The sequence below is a fragment of the Narcine bancroftii genome, chromosome 14, assembly GCF_036971445.1.
Source record: "Narcine bancroftii isolate sNarBan1 chromosome 14, sNarBan1.hap1, whole genome shotgun sequence".
In the NCBI taxonomy this organism is placed as follows: Eukaryota; Metazoa; Chordata; class Chondrichthyes; order Torpediniformes; family Narcinidae; genus Narcine; species Narcine bancroftii.
This window is the reverse complement of record NC_091482.1, coordinates 65,104,056-65,123,499: the sequence shown is the minus strand read 5'-3', so window position 1 is coordinate 65,123,499 and position 19,444 is coordinate 65,104,056. Positions and strand designations below refer to the sequence as shown.

At 38.7% G+C, this 19,444-nt stretch overlaps 1 protein-coding gene across 4 annotated transcripts in view; it reads right to left on the bottom strand.

Annotated features, from left to right (window-relative positions):
• Positions 1-19,444, bottom strand: part of pias1b (protein inhibitor of activated STAT, 1b) — a 126,976-nt gene that overhangs the window by 855 nt on the left and 106,677 nt on the right. For 2 of the 4 annotated variants that reach the window (XM_069911712.1, XM_069911711.1), the window contains 5 exons: positions 11,876-12,006; positions 9,572-9,734; positions 7,181-7,320; positions 5,290-5,327; positions 27-2,827 (listed from right to left, as the gene is read on the bottom strand). In XM_069911712.1, the coding sequence (XP_069767813.1) occupies positions 2,522-2,827; positions 5,290-5,327; positions 7,181-7,320; positions 9,572-9,734; positions 11,876-12,006 (778 nt within the window). In that variant the 3' untranslated portion in view covers positions 27-2,521. Of the gene's footprint in view, positions 1-26; positions 2,828-2,861; positions 5,167-5,289; positions 5,328-7,180; positions 7,321-9,571; positions 9,735-11,875; positions 12,007-19,444 lie in introns of those variants that run through there. The other 2 variants (XM_069911713.1, XM_069911714.1) reach the window with 2 other exon arrangements.

Here is a 19,444-nt window from a genome sequence, read left to right as displayed (position 1 = left end):
TTGAAAAAGAAGAGGCCCAACTCCAGTACTGGGAACTTTCTGTTGCTTTATTACATCTAAAAGATCTCTACATTAACAAGTAACATTCATTAAGTAAACGATTCTTTTCCATTGCATGAAATAAATATTTTTCACGTGGTACTTTATACAAACTGACACTGGTCTACTATACTCAATTATTTTAAAAAAGCCATTTCTCTGGTTTGGCATGCGGTCACGGAAGCCAGCACTGTGAAAGATTTAAGGCAGTAAAAGTATCAGAAGTGTCTTCACCTTCAGAGAAGTGATCGACAGAATTTACATATTCGCAGAAGAGGGGAGTTTCCATGCTTGGAGAATCTGGTTTACAATGACACTTTTGGTGCAAATAAAATAGACTCTCAACACTGCAAACTTCTAGAACGCCCTACTATACAAAACAGTAGGTGAGTAATGTGCACAAGCTGGTTTACTCCTTTATAAATTCTCTTCACTTGTCAAAATGCAGCTGTGAATAACACAGCTGGACCTTTCAGGTTAAGACACATAACCGTCATTGACAAGAACACCACTTGAATCCAAGTATTGCTTTCCAATGAACCAAACTCTTAGTCTGATTTGAAAACTGAGTTCACTAAACATGGAGAAAAACTGGAAACAAAATCCTGACGAAAGCATCAAACATCTCCCCAGCAGCTAAACTACATCTCAGTGACTTCCTGTCAATAAACCAGATCACTCCCTTCAGTTTTTTCACCCATTGTATAATTTGCGACGAGCTGGACTATGAAACAGATGGCGAAAATTAGCACCTTACCAATGTGGCAGCTCAGATAAACCCATTGCTATTGTGCCACAGTTTTCTAGATCTCATTTTCATTTCCCAACACGTGCTTTTTCTGGTTATAACTTGTCGCTTACCATCTTTACTCCCTCACTTGCTGATATATATAGTTGCACAAAGCACATCACCTTCAAGCGACCACTGAGTTTTAATAGGTTTTCTGCTGAGTAGGGTGTTGGATCTAGGGATGAGAGGAACTGGGGATGAACTTAATCCTGGTACATCAGTTTCATCAAAGGGAAACAACCAACAAGTTTATCCTTTTAACTTCATGAGGTGCGAAAGCCAATTATAACTGCGGAAAAGGCAGGAAATTCAGCATGGGGTTGCTTTGAACTTTTATGGCTTCGTTCAGCTCTTGGTGGTTTTTATAATCTTTCAAGCCTACCAATGGAACACACAAAACCTCCCAATGCACTTGGATATGAACTGGATATACAACAGCAAGACGGGAAGGGTGGAGATGGATAGAAACAGTTACTTTCTTCAGTTCAGGTTACTGTGTACATTCCAACTATTTGAGAATTCGATGAAATTCAAGGATTTGAGACAAAAATCACAATCTGAATGTAAAACCTTCATTGAGGAAAAGTAAGAAATTTGTTTGGTTGCTTCCACAATTAGCAAAGATCCCAATACACTAAACAAGCAACATACTACAGAAACACAAATGAAATTAAAATGAGGGTCACACGAGGGGCAGTGTTGTTATCATTCTCATCAAATATTCCCAAATTATGGCAATCCAGTTTCAACTGGGGGCATGCAGTCAAAGCTGGTGTTTTGCTAAAAGGGGCATTTGAAATGCAGGTAGAAGTTCCAATCCTGATCTGGCATCTTCCTAGCAAGCTGGCTGTGATATGACAAAGCCTCGTCAATGAACAGTGGGATGCAGTGATTTTTTTTAAATGAAAAAAAAAACAGGTACGCAAACTCGAAGCATTCTACAGGTAGAGCTCTTCAGAGAAACAGGAAAATAAAAAGGTTCAACAAAAGGATGCATTCTCGCCCTTATAACCATTCTTTAATGCTTGAAAAATGCTACTTTATAAAAAGGAACATGTGGAATTTGTGAAAGGATCATCCACGACCTTCACAACCACCCTCCTCAAATGTTTACCAGAAATGGCCTTTTTGTGAAGACTGTACGGTACGGCGCATTCCCCAAAGCTACTTCCTGCAGACGCAGAGGGAATGATAGGAGAAAGTCAAGATACTTTACATAACTTAAAAGAATAATAAAATTATTTGCACAAAAATGGAAAGCATCACCGTCAACCATTGACATTTCAGTTCTTTCCAAAAAGAAATATTCTGCAGTGAAGGACAAGAATGAAAAATTTCTAATTCAAATAATGTCGACTGTGGAAGAAGTAATGCCATCAAACAACAAATACAAAAAGTAATATCACAGAACAGACAAGTACATCGTAAAAACTCTGCTTTCACAAAGTAAACTGAAATAACCTTAAAAGACAGACAGTCTTGAATTTATATACAAAAGTTAACTGAAAATATAGTATTTTGTTCTCTGTACATGGTGTCTTTTTTAAAAAATTTTTTGTTTATTTAAAAAAGGGTCTCTACACTTCTAAAATTTTTTTTTTTTTTTTTTAAAGGTGAAACAAACCAGACTTTTTCCCTCTTTCTCTCCCTTTCCCAGGCCCCACCACAAAAAAAAAATCATAATTTCAAACATCAGTCCAATGAAATAACATCTGATATGGTGCCAAAAATGGTGCCACTTTCCACACCGCTCCGCGTCGCCCCAGGATGTCCGAGATTTTCCCGCAAGCTGCTGGAGGAGACCAGGCTGCTGTTGCTCCCACTGCTACTGTCCTTGGTCACCGCCAGCGTGTTGACGGGTGCAGAGTTTGGTTGTTCCAGGAACATTTGTGAAGAGCTGTATGGAAAGAATCGATTGAGCGAGGAGTGAATGAGGTCCTGGTCCTCTGAAGCACTCGCTGCGGCGGCTGCGGCGGCAAGAAGGGAGGTGCTGTAATGCTGCAACAAAGAGCATGAAATTCACGCCACAGCGTTTCAGAAAGATGTTGCATTTAATTAACTCAGTCATAGGCCTGGATAATTAATATGCAGAAGCACTCAATATATCAACATTACATTCTATATCAGCTTAAAAAGGAAACTTTGTTCAACAAAACTAAATTCCCTCAACTTTTAATGCACTGAAGTAATTTTTTTTTTAATTATAATTTACAATGGACATTTGTAAACATCCGCCACAATTTGGGAGGCATGGCTAATATGGCAGTTAGCAAAATGCTGTTACAGCGCCAACAATCAGGACCAGGGTTTGAACCCCACGGCGTCTGTGAGGAGTTTGTACGTTCTCCCCATGTCTGTGTGGGTTTCTGCCAGGTGCTCCAGTTTCCTCTCACTCTTCAAAATGCATCGGGGAATATAGGTCAATCATGTTTAAGTGGGGCGGAACAGGCTCGTGGCCAAATTGGCCTGTTACCCTGCTGTAGGTCTAAATTTTAAGAAAATGTAAATTTTTAATTTGCTTTTATTTTTTTCAAAATTTAGTAACATTCCAGCCACAAGGCCTGTCCAACAAATTAAATCCAATTAACCTACAACCCCTGAACATTTTTGGAAGGTGGGAGGAAACCAGAGCACCCAGGGAAAACCCGCACAGACACGGGGAGAATGTACAAACCCCTTACGGACAGTGCTGTATTTGAACCCGGGTCACTGGCACTGCAGTAGCATCACATTAACCACTATGTAGTCCATGACAATTATAAATGATCAATAATTTTAATGTGGACATGAATGCACTTCAAACCAAGACAGCTTCTTCCTGAGCCAGAATGAGTGACACCTCTTAATCTCTCTGGAGATGTTTCATTTCATTTATTAGGCTGAACTCTGAATTCAAAGTTTGTAGCTTCATTATTGTGAATCAACACAGATTTCCACTGGCTGATGCATCTGTACTGCTCTAATAACTACTTTTTCAATACACAGTCCACTGGGTCACTATACCAGAGAAGATCCGGTTTCAACTGAGCGTTTATACCAGGAGATTGAGGACAGTGTCCTCAATTAGTGTCTCAGAGGGAGATTTGGGAAGGAAGATGGAGAGAGGTGATAGAAAGTACTGCACCAAAGAGGGTAGTTATGGTATTGGAGGTCAACCTTTGCAGCACTTGAAAGCAATGCAGGAGTTTATCCAAGAAAATACATCATCAGCTATTGGCCTCTACCATCAAGGTCTCCAGCAGCAGGTGCTTTGGAACACTGCCAAGAGGTTTCTCCTCAAGTAGAATTCTGTGCCCGATGAAGCAGTAAAAGCTGCCTCATCAAATGCATTCAAGATACAGAGAGACAGATTTTTGAACGGTTAGGGAATAAAGTGTTTATGGGAAACAGGCAGATAAGTGGAGCTGAATCAAAGATAATATCGGCCATAATTTTATTGAATAGCATGACAGGCTCAATGAGTCAGTTGGCCTGTTCCTATTTCTTATCACCCCGATTTGGAAACTTATTGCTGTCTTTTAGTATTGCTGGGTTAATCAGCCACTCTCGACAGGGCCCTTTTTCCTGTCCCGCTTCCCCACCCCTCCAATCCTCCTGGGCCACAGCACAAGTATAAGCCTTGTTTTCTTTTCATCTCATGTACCATAAATTTTTTTTAAATGTTTTTTTATATATCCAGAACAAGTACAGAAAGCACAAAATTCAACAGCTTCACAGGGAAGGGGGCCCATAAACCTTGTGCAGAGTCCTGGGAGGAGATAGCCAAAAAAAGGTTGAGAATGGCTGGTCAACATCATGGAATCCCCTTCCCAACACTAATGTGGGAGAACCTTCCCCAGAATAGATGCTGGTGCTTAAGGACAATTTAGCAGCATATCCACATGCAATAAGGAAAACAAGGGACCAAATCATTCATCAACATAAATCGCAGAATGAAAGAAATGAATGCAATGTCTCCTTGGGGTGCATATCACAAGAAGCTAACATTCAAACATGTTCAGATGTACTTCTTTCTTCTTTGGCTTGGCTTCGTGGATGAAGATTTATGGAGGGGTATGTCCACGTCTGCTGCAGGCTCGTTGGTGACTGACAAGTCCGATGCGGGACAGGCAGACACGGTTGCAGCGGTGGCAGGGGAAAATTGGTTGGTTGGGTTTTTCCTCCTTTGTCTTTGGTCAGTGAGGTGGGCTCTGCGGTCTTCTTCAAAGGAGGTTGCTGCCCGCCGAACTGTGAGGCGCCAAGATGCACGGTTGGAGGCGAGATCAGCCCGCTGGCGGTGGTCAACGTGGCAGGCACCAGGTGTACTAATCGAACTTTAATTCATTCACCTTTTGAAACTTTGTATTCAATATTGAGGTTATTAGATTTCTACTGAGATATCAAAGTTGAAACAACAGGAAGTCTACAAGGTCATCTTGAAATCATTAAAACAAGATTTCTATGAAAAAAATGTAACATACCTGATTGTCCCCTTGTAAGAAGGGAAATAGATCTAATCCTGTTCAAAGAAAGAAAGTAAGTATTAGAGAAAAGCAATGCAGATTAGAACAACCACATTTCAGTCATATTCATGTTGAGGGAACTGTAGACTTTCACAATGATTCAGTTTGATTGCAAAAGAGCAATCAACCATCCAATGAGCCAGACTCTTGATGGTTATACCTGAGCTTGATTGAATGTACAAGTCTGCACTCATGCCACTGGGATTTCTGAGGTGTTTATGGCAATGTAAATACTGTATTTAGAACAAATTCAGGTTTTCATAATTTCAACTGAAGTAATAAAAATAAACTTTAGAAAAGATATTTAGCAAGTAGATCGAAATGACAACTTCATTATGCTTCATCAGTAGCGTGTACAAGGATTTACGGCTGGTTAACATAACAACAATTTACAGCACGGAAACAGGCCATTAGGCCCTTCTTGTCCGCACCGAACCAAACACCCCTCTCTAGTCCCACCTCCCTGCACAATGCCCATAACCCTCCATCTTCTTCTCATCCATATACCTGTCCAACCTTTTCTTAAATAATACAATTGACTCCGCCGCCACTATTTCTCCCGGAAGCTCATTCCACACGGCTACCACTCTCTGAGTAAAGAAATTCCCCCTCATGTTACCTCTAAACCTCTGCCCCTTAATTCTTAACTCATGTTCTCTTGTTTTAATCTTTCCTCCTCTTAACGGAAATAGTCTATCCACATCCACTCTGTCTATCCCTTTCATAATCTTAAATACTTCTATCAAATCCCCTCTCAACCTTCTACGCTCCAAAGAATAAAGACCTAATCTGTCCAATCTCTCCCTATACTCTAGATGCTTAAACCCAGGTAACATTCTGGTCAACCTTCTCTGCACTCTCTCCACTCTGTTTATATCCTTCCTATAATTAGGCGACCAGAACTGCACACAGAACTCCAAATTAGGCCGCACCAACGTCTTATACAATCTCAACATCACCTCCCAACTCCTATATTCCATGCAATGATTGATAAAGGCCAGCATACTAAAAGCCTTCTTCACCACCCTATTCACGTGAGTTTCTACCTTCAGGGAACGATGTACCGTTACTCCTAAATCTTTCTGCTCTTCTGTATTCATCAATGCTCTCCCATTTACCACGTATGTCCTGTTCAATAGAATCTGAGAGATCAGGTCCATTTTTGGCATCCAGACCATAACAGCAATTGGATCTTCTGGGATCATACGACTGACCTTTGCACCATGCAAATCGTTTGCCAACACCCAATGAGACATGAAGAGCAACTACTGAGAAGGGTGGAAATGAACCAAAGCATCAGTAGCTTTAGGAGAGAAATGAGAACCAAACAAGGACATCTGAATCCTGCATCATGCAACTCAGAACAAAACATTTCAAAGAATCACATCAATATTTCACATTCAAATCACAAAAATAATCCTGTTCTTTTGTTGGCTTCAAGTGTCCTGAACTTAAGTTGCTTCAATGGTGCGCCAAAGGGAGGCTCGCCCACAAAGCACTTTCTGAACACAGATTTCTTCCGTAATTGATGGTGTTAGCTTGAACTGAGACTCAAGATTTTGGGGCAATAGATTTAGGACAGAGATGAGGAGGAATTGCTTTTGCCAGAGAGTAGCAAATTTGTGGAATTATCTACCCAAGGAAGCAGTAGAGGCTGCCTTGTAAAATATATTTAAGAGACAGATAGATTTTTGCACAGTGGGCAAATGAAGGGTTGAGGGGTGGGTGGGTGGAAAAGGCAGCTAGGTGGAGCTGAGTTTACAGCCAGATCAGCCTCGACCTTGTTGAATGGTGGAAATGGGCCAGGTTTCTTATGTCCTTAAATCATACCTTGCCATCATCAGCTTACCTTGCAATTCATATGGCAGAGTTGGTAAATGGTAAGAATGACGGTAGTCTTGAAAAGGAGCAGAAATAAAATTTGTGTCCAGAGTAGGTATGCTGGGAGTTCTTGTGACTGGCGATGTCTGATGGTGAAGATTTAACACCCTACATAAAAGAAACCCCCAAAAATTTAATGACTTTTATTCACAACATTTTTTTTTTTTAAAAAGAGCAGGAACAAACAAGATTGATTCTCGTCTCCGTAAAGTTAGTTTTCTGACCTCTATTTAGTGATTTCTGCTCAACAACGTTCATGTGAAAGTTAGGTTGGCCCTCCCAACACTCAATTGCCCAGTGTAAGAAAGATCACAAAGTGTCAAGTTTCTTGAAGTGTACCAACAGATTGGTACCTGTAGCAGGAGCATTTCTAGTGGGTGGGGAAGAGTATTCTTGAAACTCAGGAGCAAATGGTATCATCAGTGATACTGATGTGACTGTGGACATTTAAGAATAGTTCTCCTTCAGGTATTATCTTTACAGCTCACATTAAATGATTTAGAGCACACATGTCAAACTCTGGCCCGCGATATAATTATATTTGGCCCGCAAGATCATTTCAAAAATGTATTAGAGGTGGCCCGCCCTGCAGCGAGAGCCGATGCTGTTTTTTGGTAATGTCACCCCCACCATCCTCCCCCTTCATTGCACATCCTTCCCCATTGTAACACGGGAAATTGTCACACGAGAAGTCTGTCGATGTCATCAGCCGGCAAGCCCGTTGGAAGGCTCCCCACACAACCAGTCACTTCTCCCACCTGTCGAGCGGTGCGGCGGATGGGCATGGCAGGCTGATTTCCTGTCGGCGCGACGGGCATGGCAGGCTGCGCACGGCCCCCGGGCAGCGCGAGCCCCGCGCGACTGGCACCGGACAGCCCTTCCACAGCGCGAGCGCACTTCTCCCGGTCGCCACGGCCTTCAGTGCTTGCACCCGCGCGGACCCCAGGGACGGCTGGTTCGGCCCTGCACGTGAAGAGAGAGATGGTGGCTGTCCGCAAAGGCTGATCGGCAGCGCGCTGGGCCTGAGTGGGTGGGTAAGCAGGGGTGGGCAGAGGGTGTAGGTGAGGAGTAATGGGCAGGGGAAGTTATGGTGGTGCGAGGGGCAGTTAGAGGGAGGGATGAGTAGAAGGAGGGGTGGATAGGGAAGAGGTAAAAGGGGAGGGGCAGGGCGAGTAGGGGAGGGATGATTAGAGGGTGAGAGACGGGTTGAGGGAGGAACAGGTTGAGGGGAGAGGCAGTAGAGAGGCGTGTATAGGATGGGGTGGGTAGAGGCAGAGCGAGTGGAGTGAGGGGTGAGTAGAGGTTGGGTAAAGGACTGGTCAGGTAGAGGGATGGTGGGTCGAGGGTGAATAGAGGCCTAGAGCCCGAGGAGTGAACAGGAAATGCTGAGTCCTGATGCAGGCCAAAATGGACACAGCCTGTGAATGCTGACTACATCTCCACAGGGACCAAATAGGTTTCCCTCAGGTCAAGCAAAGGGTGAACTTGAGCTACCTACTCCTGACCTGTAACATTATCCTCCTAAAGTTATAACCTAAAGTTTAGCATTGCATATGTTGAAAGAAGAGAAAACATGCAGATGTTGTTGAAAATTTTCAATAAATATTTAATTCGGCCCTCGACTTAGTCCAAGTTTTTAATTTTGGCCCTCCGTGAATTTGAGTTTGACACCCCTGATTTAGAGTCTTCTTTTGGAAGGCAAAATTGATAGACTTCAAGTACTCTCATTTATAGTTACGTTAAAAATCCAGTGGGGTGATGAATAATTTTGAATTTAAACATTAACAGTATGGTGCATAACATAATAGTATGTACCACTTTAGATTATATAAAAATGCTCTTTGTATTTTCCATCTAACTGCAGTGTGAATCTTCAGTCTGGCTTTATGGATCACATTTGAACAGTTAGCAGGAAGTGATGTCATAGCAAGATATCCTGATAGGTGAGCAGGGAAAATTGAGATGTCGGGAACAGGGTAGCAATAGTTAAAAACAAAAGACAGTCATTGGAGTTTAAATGAAGATCTTAGTTACCAGCATCTAATGTATTTACAACCACAACAATATTTAATTACTGAAGCAACAGGCTGAAGTTGACACGTACACCAGTTTTCTGAAGGAAATGTCTTAAGATTCACTAATAAGGGGAATGAGAAATAAATGCTTAATTTTTCGAAGACTATGAGCAGAAGAGAGCCCCAGTGTTAAGGTGCTCATGAAAGCTGCAAGTGGAAGCAATTAGCATTTGAAAAAGAAAAGAACATTTTCTTCAACACGCATTCCTAGCTTTCAAATTTTCATTGTTATTTCTCAATTCAAGTTCATTTCAAAAACAGACCGATTACAATCCAAAGCTTACCCTTTGTTGATGGGGGGTGATGGAGAAGAAATTGCTGGGTATCTCTTTGCAGGTGGCTCATCTTCCTCCTCGTCTGATGAACTGTCGAGTGTCAGATCAATCACTTCAACTTTCCTACTATCTTGTGATGAATGTCTCTGCTCCGGTAAGCTTGGACATGCACCTAACAAATAAATTAAAAGTCTAAATTTATGCAGAAACAAAAACATTCAATTGTCAGAAGAAGGGAGCTAATGTTGTTGATGAATATTCACTTTGTCTGATACATGTTCCCTTTTCTAATATCTGAATAGTTCATTCCTTCTTGGGATCCCTTCAACAACAAATCTATTCCTCAAACAAAACTAAATGCACTTCCACAACAGTGTAAGATAATCATTTAATCTCTGTGTGAAAATAAAGCAAACTATTCCAGGATTTAAATTTACAATGCATGACTGACATAAGCAAGCATAACTGGTGATTCAAATATATTTTTATTGCATTGCTAATATCAGGCTACAGTTTTACATAATTCTATATAGCAATGAAGAATGTTATAGATTAGCCAAAGCTAATTTCTGTAGCACCTGCTTCTATCGTATGCACTTTAATAATTTTAGTGCTTTGTCTCATTTAAATCGCTTGACACTTAGATTTACTGGATGAATTGCTGAAACACTTTGTTTGGAGTGTAATTTGGAATACTTTTCAATTTAGGCATCATCTCTCAACTTAGACAACTGATCCTTCTGCAGCACGAAGGAGACCATTTCATTATTCTCCTATCATTTACCTACACTCCTTGACATCAGTCTTTCTGCTTTTAAAATCGCAAATTCAGTAAAACTCTCAATCCAATATCTTACTGGCTGAAAATCCTGATGGTTTGGTGTTGGTTCATTCGGTAGCTCACCACATCCTCATTATTTGCAGATCCATACATCTCTGAGAATAGCTGACAGAAGCCAGAACCACAAGGGTCAGGAGCATGGTTTACGGCTGAAGCTGGGCTGCAATGCTTGTAAAAGGAAACTACCGGGTTCGGTTTCTTGTTATCCGGTAAACTCAGCAGTTTGCTGGAAAATTTGCTGTGCTACCAAAAATGAAATACGTTGGGGTAATATTCAATAATCCACCAAAAGTCCCAAGTCTGCCAGATTCAAGTTTCACTACACTAATTTTAATTTCTTTTATAATTTTATTATTGCCAGCACTGTCTTGCATGATGGCTCTTGGACAATTATTAGTTCTCTCAAGCTGACTTCATTTCCACTTCACAAAGGAGTATTGACTTTTCAACAGAGGCACGCATCCAAGCCACTGCAAGGTTATTGATTATCACAATACTTTTCCAGGAAGATTCAAGCTGAGAATTAAACTGTATTGATTCACCTTTCCAATTTTACCCAAAAGTGACAATTTTATGTCAGAACATTTTCTTGGTATTATGCTTTTTCATCTTCCAACTGTATTGCAAAAGGATCAAAAACATTTGGAGTTCTCAACTGTACAAGCACAATGGGATCAGACTACATGACTGAGGCTTGGGTCCAATCATATATGTCAGTATTTCATGAAACACCTCCCAAAATCACCTCAAGATGTGTTAGAAATACTTCAAGTGAACAACATATTTGGTCCAGCATGAAAGTCCCCAGCTTGCTACCTGATATCATCAAAGGTTCAAAGACCACGTCACATGAAAGTTTCTGTTAATTTCTATTCACAAGTAATCCCTCTACATCTATTTTGTGGGGAACATCACATGGAAAAGTACAACACTACAGGAATGTGGAAAATATCTGCAATGAGCTTCTGACCTTGATCATCGGACAAAAGATATGACCAACCATTAACCGCGATCAAAGCCAAGATTAGATTTTGGATTACAAAGATTAAATAGGAAACAAGTTGAGAGCAAAGGTAACTATGACTTTTCTGTACTGTGAAGCAGATTCAAGAAGTGAATGGTTATTCCTGTTCTTAGTTCTTACTCAAAATCTCATTAGTTTTTGCACTTGAAACAAAGGCAAGTCTGGTTTGTACTGGTATTCCCTCAATTTCCAATTCTCATTCGATCTAAGATTTTATAGCTCTCTGTTTATTTAAGATGGTTGCAACAGCCTGAGCCGTTCTTTCTGACAAGTTTTTAATCCCAATGGTGTCTTATGACTTTGAACTATATAGTAAAGTTAGTTTCTGTGACCAGACCAAAAAAATTCTTTCAAATTAGATAGTTTGCACAGGACACTTGGCCCAAGGTGGCATAGTGTAGCTACAAATCTACTTGCTTTTGCAAACTGCTTTACCTAAAGTACATACCATCCACTCCATTATATGAAGAATTCACTTCTTGAACTTCCTTCTTCATTCTCATTGGTGACCATGCGCCATCTTCTTTAAACTGAATTTCATCGCAGTCTGTGCAACAACTGAGGATTTCCATGAACAATCTGTTGTACAAAAAGAATTCACAAATTAAGTAGGTTTACTCCTTGCAACGATCATCACTCAACAATTTTGAACAATTTGAAACATGATGGTTTTAAAAATTCACCAACTTAAACAAGGTCCATTTCTAAACAATGACTCCACTAACTACTGGAGAATCATTTAATAACCTGGGCCATTTTGTTCTTTATATCACTACTTAAATAAAATGATAAAAACCTTAAGTGCCATTTTAAGATTTAATAAACAGAATTATACACAGTACATTAAAATATAACATCCAAGATAAATGATACAATATTAACTCAGACACAATTGTCTGAGTAATTGTTTAAGTAATTAAACATGCTTAATATTGCCACACATATTCTCCAATACATAGCCGTGGCTGCTGCCCAGATTGACTCATTCAGCCATTTCAAAGACTAGTTGGAAAAAAAAGCATTAAAAACAGATTTCATCTGATGATTTGGTCACTTGTTTCAGTATATTCTGTTTACTTGATATTAAGATGGACTTTAACAGTTGCTCAAATTCAGCCATATAAAAAGGTCAACATTACCGATGCTAGTTTTCATTCCTGATGAATTTAATCTCCTCAGCTGTATCATGAGTTTGAGTCTATGGATTACTAATTTGTTACAGGTAGTCCTCGATTTCTAACCTACACGAGTTATGTCCAACCACACACAAGATTGTTTTTTTTTTAAAAAAACCTTTATTAAAACTACTGTTCAAGTCCACATTTTGTATTAAAAGTTCCCACTCCTGGCGGCGGCCCCGAAGTCCCCGCAGCAGCCGATGTCAGAATCCAATGACTATTATATACCAGAAGTTCATATGGGGATTGGGGAGTATCTTTATTGAAGGTAACGATTCATTAACGATTAATTTGTTAAAAATCTTTTTTTTGTTAAATTTCTTCATGGACCGGTTTAATTGTGCCATGGGCAAATCTGAGTTACAACCAATTCTTCGGTCCCAATTACGGTCATAAGTCAGGAACTATCTGTATTATCAATACAGGTTACTATACCTTTCCTACAACCAACTTCAAAGTGTGATTTTCTTCTGTACTTCTCCTTGAACTTGTACCCTCGTTTACATGTACAAAAAATCCTGTCTAGTTGGCTCATACTGGAGAGATAGAAATAAAGTTGAGAAAAATCTCACTTTAATTTCCAAGTTTTCAGTCATTTTAAGAAAATATGAACAGAGGTGGGTTATTTAACCCATCAAGCACATCTTCCTATGATCACATCGACTGCACACCTATTCTCTGTGCCCATTTGTATTATATTATTTAAAATTTTAGTTAAAAATAATTTATATATTGCCTTTTGTTGAAGAACAAATTTCAATCATCCCCCATGATAAATTGTTCCTAACCAACGTGGAAAAGTCCGATTTTAAAATTATATTCCCTCAGCTTAACTGACATGGATGGTTTCCATACTATCTACCTTCCTTAGAATCTTGAAAACTTAAATCATCCCATTATCCGCCAGGCCCCAGACTCCAAAACAGGGGAAGCCACCACTATGCTTATTAAGGACTTTGCAAGTTTTGATGTGATCTCCTCTAATTTTCCTGAGCATTAATGAACATGGTTCATTGTACACTCATTATTCAAAAAAATGGCAAAACCACGATCGTTAGAAATAGCCTGGAGAATCTTTGCAGCACCCCCTCAATGGCATGTACACCTTTTCACAGGGAAGGTTAAAAACTAGACAATGCTCCAGGTGCGTCTCAATGAGGCCCTATGCAATCACACCAAGACTTCCTTATTCCTGTAATTAAATCCTCCTAACAAATAATGTCTTTCCATTCATCTGCAAGTGGACTTCAATGGCTTTGAAAATAAACTCCATCCACTTTGTAAAAACACACTGAAATGCTGGTCTTTCAGCTGAATTCCTCTAGCATTTTGGTGTGTTATTACTACAAACACAGCGTCTACAGACTTCAGTGTTTCACTTCATCCAATTTGTGTTGGACAAATACTATGCTTTTCTGTTAAGTTCAAAGTGGATGCCCTCAGTTTTTCATCTACCATGTTTGTGCCCACCTAGTCAGATTTCCCTCAAAGCCTACCGTATTTACATCCTCCTCCATACCACCAACCCAACCTGGTGTAGGATTAGCAACAAATTTGGAAATACAACAAAATTTGTTCTCCTTACCAAAACCATCAATAATAGATGTGAAGGGGGCGTGGCAAGATGGCGTAGAAGGAAGATGTGTTTTCCAACTTTCCCCAGCTGGATTACTAAATACCCGGTTTTTAAAAAGTATAAAAGTGGTTAAAAATAATATTTATAGTTGTTTAAATAACAGTGATTTATGATGTCATCTAATGTGAAAAAATTTAAACCTCAACTTCAGAAAAAATTACCATACAAAAGTGTGGAAGAATTGAGGCCTACCTGCAGGGCTGAATCCACGGAGTCGTCGCTGGGAGTCTCCAAGCCTCAGAGGACTCCAGCCCGTTCGGGTTTGACCTCGGCGCCGATCCTGCCTCCGCAAGATGGCGCCGACACTTTGGTGAGCTCAGTCATTGCTGACTCGTGTTCACGTGAAGCCGCGTGCACGGGCAGCACAGCCGACAAGGGGACCGGCGAACCCGCTGGGCGGCCCGGGGGCGCGCAGTGTAGCGTTGGAAGACGCTCCTGCGCGTCCGGTGGCTTTGCCTGGCTTGTGTGCGGCATCCTGGGTCCGAGAATTGCTGGATAAAGTATGGGCTGTGGGGGAGCCCGTAACGCCGATGTCCCAAAGAGGTTGGGGTGCCGGCGTCGGGTGTCTAGGCCCGCAGCCGTTCAGCTAAAGGATCTACGATGACTGAGGAAGAAGAACTTACCTTATTGGAATTTGTCCTGTAGTTAAAAGAGGTAGACCTCAATTATTGGAATTTAACCTGTTGTTAAAAGAGGTAGACCTCAATTATTGGAATTTAACCTGTTGTTAAAAGAGGTAGACCTCAATTATTGGAATTTAACCTGTAGTTAAAAGAGGTAGACCTCAATTATTGGAATTTAACCTGTAGTTAAAAGAGGTAGACCTCAATTATTGGAATTTAACCTGTAGTTAAAAGAGGTAGACCTCAATTATTGGAATTTAACCTGTAGTTAAAAGAGGTAGACCTCAATTATTGGAATTTAACCTGTAGTTAAAAGAGGTAGACCTCAATTATTGGAATTTAACCTGTAGTTAAAAGAGGTAGACCTCAATTATTGGAATTTAACCTGTAGTTAAAAGAGGTAGACCTCAATTATTGGAATTTAACCTGTAGTTAAAAGAGGTAGACCTCAATTATTGGAATTTAACCTGTAGTTAAAAGAGGTAGACCTCAATTATTGGAATTTAACCTGTAGTTAAAAGAGGTAGACCTCAAAAAGTGGAGGTGGAATCTGGAATGGATTCAGTGTTTACGGTTTTGGAAGGGATTGCTTGTCAAATGCACAATATGTCAAAACAAAAATCAACACAGGTGAATTAAGGATTTATGGAGATGAAAATAAAAATGAATATTCTGTGTGAGGAAATGTCAACTATGAAACAGGAAATGACTGTAGTTAAGAGTGATATTAATAGATGTATAAAATCAGTTGATATTGTGCAAGATAATTTTAAGAAAACTGAAACAGCCTTTTCTGAGTGTCAAAACCAGGTAGAAGGTAATAGAGAAAAAATGGAAAATGTGGAAGGTTCTTTTGTGGATTGGGGGATTCAAAAAAGAGATTTATTGAAGATTGATTGATTTGTTGGAAAATTAAAGCCGAAGGAATAATGTGACAATAGTTGGTCTTCCAGAGGACATTGAAGGTTCCGATTCTATAAAAATGTTTAAGCATTGGATCCCAGAGGTGCCGGGTAAAGAGCTTTTTCCTGAAGGCTTGGAATTGGATCGGGCTCATAGAGCTCTGAGAAAAAAAAGACTTCCAGGACAAATACAGAGAGCAGTCTTGGATCGTTGTTTAAATTACCAAGATAGAGAAATGATTCTACGTATGGCGGTACAGAAAGCACGGCAGAATCAATCTCCATTAATGGTTCAAAATAACTTTTTTTAATGCCGATTTGAGCCAAGAGGTTATTAGAAGTCGATGAGAATTTAATACAGCCAAAGATGTTTTGTGGCAAAAAGGCTACAAGTTTGCTTTTCGTTATCCTGCAATTTTGAAGGTTTTTTTTAAATGGAAATTTTCAATCTCAATTCTTTAAGAATGATTATGATGCTAATTTTGCTAATTCTTTGCTGGAACTGCGAAGAACTGGGCATTCTCCTCCGTTGCCTCCCAAGAGGAGGGTAAATGGAAGTGGATATAAAAAGTATGGAAAGAAAGAAGAGTTGACATAAAGTCTTCTTGATGTTGAAGATCTGGAGCAGTCATTGGGCATGGAATCATTGGGCTGAATATATGGCCTATATTTTATTGTGTTTAATTAAGTAATAAATATGTAACTGGCTGGGGGGGGGGGGTGGTGGATGACACTGAAAACTTTGATAGTCATCTGTCGCTAGTGGGTTTACCACACCCAGATTTTTTGGGTATTACTACCTTTGGGTGGTTTTTTTTTTGAAGAATTATAGAGGGGAGCATTATTTTATAGTGTGTAAATATTTTAGTACTTAAAAAAGATGTCTATATTGAATTTTGCAACTTTTAATATTCAGGGATTAAATAATCCAATTAAGAGAAAGAGAATATTGGCTTTCATAAAAAAAAGAAAATTAATATTGCTTTTTTACAAGAAACACATTTGACTGAAAAAGAACATTTGAAATTGGAAAGAGATTGGGTTGGTCATGTTTTTTCTTCTTTTAATTCTAAGGCAAGAGGAGTAGCGATTTTGATTCATAAAATTTACCATTTGAATTGGAATCTTCAGAGGGGTATGTTGGCAGAGAATTAAAAGTGAACTGTAAATTTTTGCTGAATCTTGGACTTTGCTGAATCTTTATGCCCCTAATACAGATGATGAGCAGTTTATTTCAGAAGCATTTTTACTATGAACTCAAGCTAATGAAAATGTTTTAGTTGGTGGTGATTTTAATTGTGTTCTGGACCCTTTATTGGACAGAAATCCAAAAAGTATAAGGAAATCAAAGATGGCAACACAAATTAATACATTAACAAAAGATTTAAATTTGGTGGATATTTGGAGAAAAGTTAATCCCACAGAGAAAGATTTCTCTTTTTATTCTTCACGACATGATTAGTTTTCTAGAATTGATTTATTTTTGGTATCAGCACATTTACAAGGTAGAGTATTACAAGATAAATATAAAAGTAGAGTTATATCAGATCATTCGTTATTACTTGTTTCTTGTGAAAGTTCGGAGGTAGTATGTCCGTCATTTAGATGGAGGTTTAACAAAATGTTATTGAAAAAAACCAGTTTGTTACTTTTGTTAAAGAGCATATCTCTTTATTTTTGACGGAGAATGTTAATTCTGTGGATAGTCATTTTGTAATATGGGATGCTTTAAAAGCTTATTTGAGGGGGAAGATTATTAGTTATTCTACAAAAGTTAAGAAACAATATATGGCAGAAAGTTTAGAGTTAGAAAATAAGATTGCTGAGTTAGAGAAAGTTTTTCAGAAAGGTAACAGAAGATGAAAAAATTGCATTAGCGAGTTGAAATTATGATATAGTACTTTACTTGTGGTTAATTAATCAATCTAAACAACATTATTATGAGTTGGGGGAAAGAGCTCATAAGGTACTTGCTTGGCATTTAAAAGCTGAACAGACATCTCGGACTATTAATGCTGTTAAGAAGAATTCAAAAGTTATTTATAAACCTCAGGAAATTAATGACCAGTTTTATTCATTTTATTTAAAATTATATACTTCTGAGGGGAAACAGGATAATGGTTCTATTGATTCTTACTTATCTAAATTAAAGTTACCGTTATTAGATGGAAATGATGTTCAGGAATTGGAATCTCCATTTACGGATTTTGAAATTAAGAAAGCTATTCAGGAAATGCCTAATGGAAAGTCCCCAGGGGATGATGAATTCCCTGTGGAATTTTATAAACTTTATTATGATTTTTCTAATGTATTTGGAGAAGTGTTGAATCAAGTTACTGAAGATCAGAAGTTATCAGAATCATGTTCAAGTGCTTTAATAATTGTCATTCAAAAAAAAGATAGAGCTCCATTAAAAGTGTCTTCATATAGACCTATTTCTTTATTAAATGTAGATTATAAAATTAGAGCGAAAATATTAGCTTATAGACTTGCTAAGTATTTACCTAAATTGGTACATATCGATCAAACTGGTTTTATTAAGAATCGAAATGCATCAGATAATATTTTGATTAATTACTTTGGTCAACTCATATCGAAAGCAACCTAACTACTAATGGTGGTTGCATTAGTTGCAGAAAAAGCTTTTGATAGGGTTGAGTGGGATGTTTTATTTAAAGTTTTAGAGACATTTAAATTCGGCCCTTTTTTTTTATTGGTTTGGTTAAGGTTTTATATACAAACTCAATTGCTAAGGTGGTGACAAATGGACAGATTTCTTTACCATTTAAATTGACTCGTTCAACTCATCAGGGCTGCCCACTGTCACCAGCCTTATTTGCCTTGGTTATTGAACCATTAGCTCAGGCTATTAGACAAAATGAAGAAATTAGAAGGATGAGGGTTAAGAATGAAGAATATAAAATTAATTTATTTGTGTACGACGTGTGGTATACTTGAAGGAACCGGAACGGTTGTTGAAACAATTGCAAGAGTGTTTGTTGAAATTTGGAGAATTATCGGGATATAAAGTTAAATGGGATAAAAGTTAAATTTTACCATTTGGAGTGGGAGATTATTCTGAATTTAAAACTATTACAAAATTAAAGTGGACAAGTAAAATTAAATATTTAGGTGTGTTTATGGATACTAATTATCAATCATTATATCAATTAAATTATGTACCTATATTAAGACGGATTAAAGCAGTTTTGATTAAGTGGAAAGATCTTCCATTAACTTTGATCGGTCGGGTTAATTGTATTAAAATGAATATTCGAATTCAATATCTATTTCATTCAATACCTTGTTTATTTTCTAAGGGCTTTTTTCAAGATTTGAATAAAGTAGTGCGAGAGTTTTTATGGAAAGGTAAATTAGCTTGAATGGCGATGCAGAGACTTACATGGAAATATGCATTGGGCGGACTACAATTACCCCATTTTCAAAATTATTATGAAGTGGCCCAGTTGAAGTTTGTTAGTAGATTGATGGATCTAGATCAGCCTCCTAGCTGGGCCAAAGTGGAGATGGCATGTATTTCTAGGGTTGAGATACATGCATTTATATTTAAATTGGAATTTGATTTTGTTACAGCAAAATGATATGCCGATATTGAAACATTTGTTAAAGATTTGGATAAAAAAATATGGTGTTAGGATCGAAAGATAAATGATCAGT